The sequence below is a fragment of the Nicotiana attenuata genome, unplaced genomic scaffold (assembly GCF_001879085.1).
Source record: "Nicotiana attenuata strain UT unplaced genomic scaffold, NIATTr2, whole genome shotgun sequence".
In the NCBI taxonomy this organism is placed as follows: Eukaryota; Viridiplantae; Streptophyta; class Magnoliopsida; order Solanales; family Solanaceae; genus Nicotiana; species Nicotiana attenuata.
This window is the reverse complement of record NW_017671856.1, coordinates 1-10,804: the sequence shown is the minus strand read 5'-3', so window position 1 is coordinate 10,804 and position 10,804 is coordinate 1. Positions and strand designations below refer to the sequence as shown.

General features: G+C 38.0%; 1 protein-coding gene across 1 annotated transcript; it reads right to left on the bottom strand.

Annotated features, from left to right (window-relative positions):
• Window positions 1–1,149: 1,149 nt before the first annotated feature.
• LOC109210564 (single-stranded DNA-bindig protein WHY2, mitochondrial-like) lies at window positions 1,150–3,886 on the bottom strand (the record flags this gene model as incomplete). Its single annotated transcript, XM_019373992.1, has 7 exons — window positions 1,150–1,266; window positions 2,102–2,190; window positions 2,485–2,558; window positions 2,734–2,828; window positions 3,365–3,457; window positions 3,539–3,639; window positions 3,751–3,886. Coding segments are annotated over 7 exons (705 nt in total), but the record flags the coding sequence as incomplete, so codon positions are not given.
• Between the last annotated feature and the right edge of the window lie 6,918 nt (window positions 3,887–10,804).

Here is a 10,804-nt window from a genome sequence, read left to right as displayed (position 1 = left end):
AAGAGGAGAAGGGCTATTTATAGTTATTAAAAGGCTAAAATATAATTTTTGATTATTACGGGTGTGGGCTATTTTAGTAAGGGGTAGGCCGGAGTGGCTAAAACTACAAAAAATGGCCGTTGTCCGACAATTTATTTTTGAATTTGACCGTTGGCAAAAAACCAACGGTAACCGGGCTAGAACCCAGTAAAAACCCGTGAGCGGGTTACTAACTAGCCGAGTTTCGGTGCACCGGTAGCCCAAAAAGACCCAACCCTAGGGCTATGCATGGATCAAATCAGATTTAGCACATTTCAGATTCAGATTTCGGATTCTATAAAATGCACTCTGAATCCGACCCAAATTAATATCAGATCAGGTTTCAAAGTTTGGATCAGATTGAATTTTCGGATTTCAAATCGGATTGTTATGCCTCAAAGTTGCAAACTCGTCTGTATATTTTCTTTGTAAAAGAGTCAATACAGTAAGAAAAATTCACGATTCAGCAATTATGAGAGTACTATGGTGCCAATATAGCTAAATCCACTAATTGTAAAGGTAATAACTTGGAGGAAGATGTAAAGGAAGTACTGACTATCCGAAATTAAAGTTTAATATTTACATAAGCCCTAATAATTTTGGATTTCGGATCGGATCGGGTTACAATTATACCAATCCAAAATTTTAATAAACACAATCCGAAATCTGATCCAAATATCCGAAATCCGAAATTGAGCGGATCAGTTTGGATTTCAAATATTCGATCCAAATAAACAGCTCTACCCGACCCCGTCCGACACAACCCCCGTACCCTGGCAACCCGTCCCACTCCTTATCGGACCAAGCCGATCCAGTCTGAACCGGGCTGTTAGTGGCCCGGCCCAGCCCAGCCCAGCCCAATTAACACCTCTATGTTAGACACATCATTTATTCAGACCAATGCATTTCGAGCTAACTTAGACAGTGGCTGTGTCACAAGCTGGTATGGAAATTTCAATTCCATTTTAACAGACTAATTATCTGCCCTACTCTACACAGGATATATTCTCCAAAGTTTCAACTCTGAAAAGTTAGCTAATACACATACATTTTCTTCTTCGGTAGAATCTAAAAAGAGAACCTAGTTCATAGGAGAATGAGACTAGCACTACACAATAAACATATAGTCTCTCATCTATCCCACTCTGCCTCCATAAGTTGTGGAACCACCTTTGAGGGACTTTGAGAGACGCTTTCTGAAGACTGATTAGTGAAGCGATCCCATCCCACGATATGAGGCAGCGCAAACTACATTTAAAAGACCAAAATCATAAATGGACAATGAGAACCACTGCCAAAAAAGTTCCATCTCAAAAAAGAACCACAGCCAAAAAGTTAAATGAAGCTGCAAACCATTAGAGAGACATTTGTGGAAGGCACGCATCAGAAAAGGACATTTTACTTGGTAAGAGTCCGTTTGGATGGGCTTATTTTAAGTGACTTTTAGGCCAAAATAGTTTTTAAGCCATAAGTTAGGAATTCTAGTTTGGGTTTTGTCATTTTAGCTTAAAAACAAGTGCTTAAAAGCACTTTTTTACTCTATCCAAACACTACAAAATGGCTTAAAAGTTATTTTGGCTTAAAAGCACTTAAAATAAGCCAAACCAAACGGGCTCTAAGTGGTGATTACTTTGTATAACAATGTGACTGCAAGTACACATATTGTAAGCAGTCAAAGTAAACAGATTAGAATCATTTAGAAAGGAGGCTAAAAATAGACACAATCCATTTAATATCCCAGAACTGTTTTTGTTTGGAAAACTTAATTTTCAAAACTTTCTAAAAAATTCTCAAAATAAAGGCATTCACTCCAATGAGCATCATATGAGTTCATTTATTGCCCATCAAAAGATTGTATGCTTTTTCATTTTAGTGTATTGAATAAAAACGTTTTCTCTCACGGCTCCATTTATCTGATATAAAATGTTCATCCACCATCATATATATTTCACTAACGAACTCAGAGCTAGGACAATAAAAGGAAACAGAAGCATCTCAAAGTAACAGGAAGCAGTGTGCTTAGGAAAAATAATCAAATGGAGCATATTTTCTTTTACAAAAAAAGTATCTTAGTAAAACGTACACTGAAAGCTGTTCGCATAACAGCAAACTCAGCAATAGTAACAGGAACAGTAAGCCGATCATTGGTTTTGATATTATTGTTGACGACACCTGCATAACGGAAAAAATCGAAATGTTGCATTACTTATGAGCACTAATAACATGTGCTGGCCGGCCAAGTTATGAAAGTAACGCACCAAGACGCCATACAGGAAAAATGATGTAGCATATGTATATCATTTCTTAAACATGTAGCTAAAACAGTTACTTTAAGGATACCATGGATCCTTAACATAGATAGCTACCCATTACAGAACAGATGGTGACATTTTGAAAGCATCTAATGGGTTGAAAGAAAAATTTAATAGAAAAGGTGCACAGGCGCACATATAGATTGAGACTTACTCAATGAAACGAAATAACCACTGCCATCAGCATTTGGCTTAAATGACAAGCTCTTTCTTACTTGACCAGCATTGCTGTAACATTTAACTTTTGCTTAGATATACAGTAAGAGATAGGAAATTAAGGGAAACTACTAATGGGTAGGACGCAAGGATCCCGTCTAAAAGTGTGTAATTAATGTATATGTGTATATATATGATATATCTACTCAAGATAACCCTAAGCCAAGAACTGAAGCAGCCAATCAACCTTGATAGCATTGAAGGATCATGGAAGAATTCACAAGAATCTCTAGTCCCGATACTTATCAATGATCCAACCTCTGTTGCTGATAAAGCAAACAACTGCAATATGTTGAATTATCTGTCAGTCAAGTCAGAGTTCAGATATGTGAACACGTACAAGTAGAGAAAAGAGAAAGAGAGAGTGATGCAGCAAACATACAGATGGGTATCTATTTATAAGTAGCATACAGATGGATATTTGAGAAAAGAAAAAATGACGGATTTATAGATGACTAATATCTCTAAGGAAGATCAAGCAGCAATGCAACACTAACGAGAAATTACAAGCAAGCTTACTATAAACTGATAAGTTAGTGGTACATACAAGACCAATCTACCCAATGTCCTGCTAATAACCAGCAAAGAAGAAAGAAATTTTGCAGCTTAGAATAGCATTAAAAGCTGAAAGAAGACACCTAAAAGCAGAAAATAAGATCCTGCTATATCTAATGTCCGTTAATATGTGTAAGCTCAAATTATGCTTGTTTGACTCACTGCATTCGAGAGAATGAGAGACTGTTGATTGGAAGGAACTACTGAGGATGAAAAGGAAATAAGTTGCTCATATTTGCAAGCTATATAAGCACATTCATTACCTGCCCCTTTTCCCAGTCATATTTGCGCTCACCAACAGATGGCCAGAATGTCAACATAATGACACCGCGGCGATTGAGTTTAACACCTCCAGACTATAAGAAGAAGAAAGGATGAGAGAAAGCATCACTTGAACATGACAATTCTATTTTTAAAAAAGGTAACAAATATCATACATCCAGTCTGCTAAATGTGGGCAGTCTAGGTTCAGCAGAAAGTGCCGCCTTGCCTTTAACTACTGAGTAGGGAGCAAACACTCGACCTGTCAATTTTCCTGCTGTCAAGAGATAAGACAAAAAGATTCCAATAGCATCAACATCTAACATTACTACTTATTAATGAAATATCACATAGGTACTTCATAAATATCTGGAAAATTTCTCTATACCATCAGCCACAATATTCTGTCTAACAGTAGAAAAACCTGCAAGACTGTTGATGGCATGCTGCCAGATGGAATCTCTGACACCCTCTCCAGGCAATCTCTTATGCAACAACTGATTCCTACTAAGCAGAGAGAAAAACTTCAGGTTAAAAAGTTTTCTTCTATTTCTTTTCAATCAGTAACATCATGTTAGAAGGTTTATCCTCACTGTGCATGCTAGCAGTTATTTTTCTGGGTCCTTAAGCCAATTGATCTGCATTCTACAAATTTTCATGAGAATTTTATGTGCCTCATAATAGAACTTTGAACTGGGGTCTTAAATAAATTTATACTTCCTCTGTTTCAATTTGTTTGAACCTTTTCGGACTACGAGGGTCAAATTGACTATTCTCAGTGTGAATTCGGGCATAAATTCTTTAAGTTTTCTGAAATAGATAAAAAATACTATAAGCCACAATAGTTAACAATTTAAAATATCTAAAACCTATTTAAAAAAAAACACGGTCCAATTTAAAATATTTAAAACCTAAGAAAACTTTGCTTGACTCCCAAAATAGTAATAGATTCATTCTTTTTGAAACGAAGGAAGTAGTTGTTGGCCCAAGTAAAGGTTAGTTTTGAAGACTGACAAAGGAACTCAGGATGAACCAGGTCCATCACTCAGGTGCACAGAAACGGACAGATTCGAGCATGTGGTTGCACGTGAAGGAGATAAGCTTAACTTGGTGTATTTAATATCTCCTGATCGAAAAGGTTGCATAATTGATAAGGAGAAGGAGTCCTTAATCAAAGAGAACACTATCCAAGATAGGGAAGGAGTTAGAAGTTGAAATCAAATAGAACTCTTCCACCAAGGAAGAGTTGCATCAGAACTCTAGTTATTTCTTCATCTACTAACTCTATAAATTGCAGGATGTTCTCACATTAAAGTGTTGCACAAAAACGCAGAAGTTAAACGTGAATTGAGAGCAAAATAGCAAGGCTTTTTGCAAGCAGTTCGTGTGTGATTCAAGTGTGCAAACCTGAAGCTACATGAACCAGATTGAAGAACCAACTCCATAAAGAGTTTTATGTGTCTTTCTTTATTTCTAGTTCAATTGTAGTAGGTGTTTCATATTGTACCTTTCAGCTTTATCTAGAAGCAATTGTAATAGGTATTTTGAGTATTCAAGTCAGAGTTAACTTGAAGTTGTCGCAGCAGTTAGAGGCTGGTTGCTACAACGAGATTAGAGGTAATCCTTAGGTTTACAAAGAGTTTTGTAAATGCTGTTTTGGCTCAGTGATTTAGTGAAGTGTTGGGGAAAATCCTACTGAGTAGTAGGTCGTGGTTTTTTCACCTTTTGAGCCAGGTGTTTTCCACGTAAAATCTCTGTGTTCTTTATTTTCTGTATTTATTATTCCGCAACAGTAGTAGTTGGAACACATAGAAGAACCAGGTCCTTCCAGAAGCAGTTTAAGCAAAAAATTGGGTACCACACAAATCACCCCCCCTCTTGTGTGGTATTCACGTTTAGAACATCAATTGGTATTAGAGCAGGTTATCCTTGAAGAGGCTAACACCTTAGGAACAGATCAAAATGAGCGCACCACCTGGAAACTGGGAAGGGCAATCCACTGATAGGCCTCCACTCTTTAATGGCCACTACTACTCTTGGTGGAAAAACAGGATGAGAGATCATATCATAGGAGAGGACTATGAACTCTGGGACATAGTCACTGATGGTCCTTTAGAAACTACAAAGAAGAATGAGGAAGGAGTGGATGTGCCAAAAACAAGAGCTGACTACAATGCTGAGGACTTGAGAAAGTGGGAAAAGAATGCAAAGGCCAAGAAATGGCTTGTGTGTGGACTTGGTCCAGACGAGTACAGTAGAATTCAAAGCTGTACTACTGCTAAGGAGATATGGGACACCTTGCAAGTGGCCCATGAAGGAATACCTCAAGTGAAAAGATCAAGAGGAACACTGCTGTATTCTCAATATGAGAATTTTACTATGAAGGAAGGAGAAACTATCGAGGAGATGTATACTAGGTTCACTACACTGACAAATGAACTTAAGTCTCTTGGAAGGGTTATTCTTGAAGAAGACAAGGTTGAGAAGATTTTGACAAGGGTACTGCCAATCTCTTGGGAAAGCAAAATCACAGCTATTCAGGAATCAAAGAACATTGCCACTCTTAAGTTGGATGAGCTAATTGGAAATCTCACTGCCTATGAACTTAGAAGGCAAACCATGAAGATGGATGCACCCAAGAAGGAAAAGAGCATGGCATTCATAATCACTGAAGGTGCTGATCTAGAGGAGGATTAAATGACCATGATCACAAAGGATTTCAAGAAGTACCTAATGAGAGGAAATGGTCTTTCAAGAAGTGGAAGCTACTACAAACCAAGGGTTCCTAAAAAACAAACCAATGAGGGGTGTTACAAGTGTGGGAAGACTGATCACCACATCAAAAATTGCCCTCAATGGGAAATTGAATGGAAGAAGGAAAGAGCTGAACGAAGGAACAGGAAGAAGGAACAGGTTCAACCCAATAAGAACAAAGGATCAACAAAGGCTATGGTTGCTGCCTGGGGAGAAAGCTCAGATGAGGACTCAGAGGATGAAGATGGAGATGAACAAGTACTTATGGCAATTGGAAAATCTGATGAGGAATCTGAGGTAAGTATAATTCATCTCAAAGACAAGATTAAATTTTTGTCTAAAGAAAGGCTATCTAAGTTACTCCTGGATTTCATTGATGAATCTGAGGATCTAAACAATGAAAATGAACAGCTGTCTAAGGAGTGTGTGATTCTGAAAGCTAAGTGCAAAAACCTGGAACTTAGGGCTAGTGAAAGTGATAGTAAAAATGCTGAGTTGAAGAACCAGGTTCATGAACTTGACACCACTGTCCTAGAGCTCAGATCTGAAAATCTAAAATTGAAATTAGGAACTGGTAAAAAGAAAGCTGATCACACACAACTCACTTTAGAAGAAAATGTAGGAAAAATGAAAGATGAGTTGTACAAAAGAGATGAGCAGATAAGAGTCCTTAAGGAGGATCTAAACAAGGTTAAGCACGAGCTAGACAGAACCTGTAAATGGAATAGGTCCTCTGATGCACTTTCATGGCTACACGAACACCATAGTAGCAATAAGAGAGGACTTGGCTACGGGACCCCTGCACCTAAGTGGGATCCCAAAAGCAAGTACCTCACACTTCCTGAGAACATAATTTGCACACACTGTGGTAAAACTGGTCACTATAAATCTGAATGTATTGCAAAAGAAAAGGCTAGTCAAAAGAATAAAGAATTTGTTCAAGGGAAAAATAGGCTGCCAGGTTGGGCTAAAAAGAATCTGATTCACCCTTTTGCCTATAGAAAGGGACCCAAACTAGTTTGGGTTCCTAAGACTAACCCCTGATTTCCTTTTGTGGGTCCAAGTGAAGGGGAGCAGCCAAATATGGTACATGGATAGTGGCTGCTCAAAGCATATGAGAGGAAGCAAGAACCAGTTCCTTTCACTTGAGGACCTCAAATGAGGTAATGTCTCCTTTATAAATGGGAAGAAAGGTGAGATCATTGGGGTTGGAAAGGTAGGTAAGACTGATTCTCACTCTATTGAGAATATCTACTTGATAGATGGCCTAAAGTACAGTCTAATCAGTGTATCACAATTATGTGATAGAGGTAACTTGGTAGTAATCACCTCTACCAAATGTTTTGTGATTAATCTTACCACTGACAAGATTGTTTTGCAGGGAAAAAGAGTAAACAATACATACATTGTAGATTTGTCCACACTTTCAGAAAATGAACTCACTTGCTTAAGTGTGTTGGACAATGATCCCCTCCTTTGGCACAAGAGACTTGGACATGCAAGTCTGAGTCAACTCAACAAATTAGTCTCCAAGGATCTGGTGATAGGGCTGCCTAACATCAAGTTCAAGGAAGACAAAGTTTGTGAGGCTTGTGCAAGGGGGAAGCAGGTAAGATCCTCTTTTAAATGCAAGAAAGTGGTAAGCACCACCAGAACGATGGAACTGGTCCATTTGGATCTCTGTGGTCCAATGAGAACATTAAGCAGAGGTGGTAAAAGATATGTGATGGTGCTTGTTGATGATTACTCTAGGTTTACTTGGACATTGGTTTTAACATCTAAAGATGAAGCATTTGACATGTTTACTTCTTTTGTTAGAAAAACTCAGAAACAACTAGGTAATCATTGCATCAATTAGGTCTGATCATGGAACTAAATTTGAAAATGCTATGTTTGTTGAATTTTTGCATGCTACATCATAAATAGCTGCATGACTAGACCTCTTGTTAAGAAGATTCCCTATGAGTCACTTAAAGGGAGAAAGCTAAATATATCTCATCTTAGGACATTTATATGCAAGTGCTTTGTGCACAATAATGGCAAAGACTCCCTAGGTAAGTATGATTCCAGAAGTGATGAGGGAGTATTCTTGGGATATTCTTCACATAGTAAAGCTTATAAGATATACAGTAAAAGAACTATGTGTGTAGAAAAATGTATATGTTATTTAAAACTAACATTCTTTCTGAGAAGCTGGAACATGAAGATGAAGCAATTGGTCTGGTAGAAATTTAAATGATATCGCAGCCCAAACTGAAGCTGCAACAGAAGAAGGAACATGTGATGGAACAGGTTCTTCTACCCAGGGCAACATGACAAAGGGAACTGACTAGAGAGGAACTGATCCTCTAACCTCGAGGGAACCTGTCCATGAACCTATTCCTCAGTAACAAAACCAGGAAGGAACATCCAAAGAAATTGACACTCCTATTGCAACATCCACGAAATTGGATATAGATGAATCCGGTTCATTTGTTGATTAGAAGTTGTATAGGGGAATGATTGGTTCTCTTTTATATCTCACTACTAGCAGACCTGACATTGTGTGCAATGTAGGTCTTTGTCCTCGATTTCAGGCAAATTCAAAGGAGTCCCACTTGACTAATGTAAAGAGAATATTGAGATACTTAAAAGGCACCACTGACCTTTGCCTTTGGTATCCAAAAGGTAGTAATTTTAATCTAGTGGGATATGCTGACGCTGATTATGCAGGTTTCCTAGTGGATTGGAAGAGCACCTCAGGTATGGCACACTTCCTTGTTCATGTCTTGTGTCATGGGCTACCAAAAAGCCAAATTCAATGGCCTTATCTACTGCTGAAGCTGAGTATGTTGTTGCTGCTTCGTGTTGTGCTCAATTGTTGTGGATCAACAACCATTATTGAACTTTGGAATTGATGTTGGTTGCATCCCTATTTTTTGTGATAACACTAGTGCTATCAGTATGACAAAGAACCAGTTCATCATAAGAGAACTAAGCACATAGATGTTAGACACCATTTTTTAGGGACAACTATGAGAAAGGCTTGATCACTGTGGAGTTTTGTGCTACTGACAAGCAAATTGCTGACATCTTCACAAAAGCCTTAAGTAGAGATCACTTTGAGAGGAACAGGTTGGAATTAGGGATGATTAAGATCACCTAAAAGGACCAGTTCAAGGTTAAACGGAAAAAAATGAATGAAAAAAAATTGAAAAAAAAAATTTGGTTAGAAAGTCTGTAAATTGTGTATAATTAGATTAAATCTTGCTCAGTCTCATACTTTCCATAGTATACTCTTGTGCCATGTGTTAAAATGACTCATTAATCTCTTATGATATTTTCTCTATTTTGGCAAATTTAGACTCACACAAGAGAATTATCAGTGAAGAACCTGGTTCATCAAGATAACACGGTATGTTTTCTACACTCTGCATAATTTGAAATAACTATATTTGGATCATGAGCAGAGTCCTACCAAATACCAAACTCCTTTTGGACTTATCCATTACAAGTGAACCAGTCCTATTCAAAAGAGTCCCAACCGAATGGAAATATCTAGATTCTAGGGATACACTCCAACGTCTCTTCAAAACTGAATTTCAGTTTGATTAAACTTCTAAGAGTCTGAAAAGCTGTAGTTACCCCATCAATTATTACTTACCTCATCTCTCTCAAGCCGTCAAAAGCTCTCATTCTTCTTTCATCTTCCAAACACAATCTAATTCTCTTCTCTTCCATACCCTAGCCCAGATATGTCGAACACCTCTGAAAATCCTCATCACCACCACAGGAAACCACTTTCACACCTTCTACAACACCAATCTCTAAGAAAAGTAGAGTAAAGATGATGGCTCATAAGATTGTCGCTGAAGGAGAGCAGATCAAGAAAATAAGCAAGCAATTGAAAGCAAGTAGAGAAGAAGAATCCCAGAAATCTGAAGATTCATTTAAGTCTGCTACTAAGGGGGAAGAAAGTAGGTATTCCGAAACTAAACATGTATCTTTTGATTCTAAAGTTACTCCTGAGACAATTTCTGAAGTTGCTGTAAATTTAGAAAATGGATTTGTACTGGTAGGATCTATAGCAGGTGTTGAGACTACAGAATCTGGAGAAGTTGGTAGTAAAAATAAAAAGGAAAAGAAAAAGAGAGCAAGGGTGCTAGGAGTATTGTGAGGGGAAAGGGTACAAGAGTGGTTGGTTCTTCACCCACTCATGTTGGTCTAACAAAAGAAACTGATGCAGTGGTTGTTTGGGGAGAGGAATTTACTGAAATAGAAGAGAGTGTGAGCAAAATAGGGAGAAGTGGGTCTGGCGAAGCTGCTGAGGGGTTGTTTCAACTTGGGAAAAATATAGATGAACCTGTTCCATCTGAACATGAAACTCTCTTGGACCTACTAATAGGGTTATCAATGGCACCAAAACTCATGCCATTCCCTATGGTTTCATTCTCACAACTGTGCTTGCACATTTCAAGGTACCTATCAAGGATCATTTCGGGGTTAATACTCTGCTTGCTTGCGATTATGAAGTCAATGTCATTCTTAATGAACCTGGTTCATCTAAAAAGACACCTATCAATAGCAAAGTCAGAGTCTTGGTATAGGAGAGTGAGGCAAAGGATATTGAGATAGCAAGGCTGAAATCACGAGTGGTTGAGGTAGAATCGTGAGAGAGATGTTCTCAGAGCTGAACTTGCAAGGGAAAG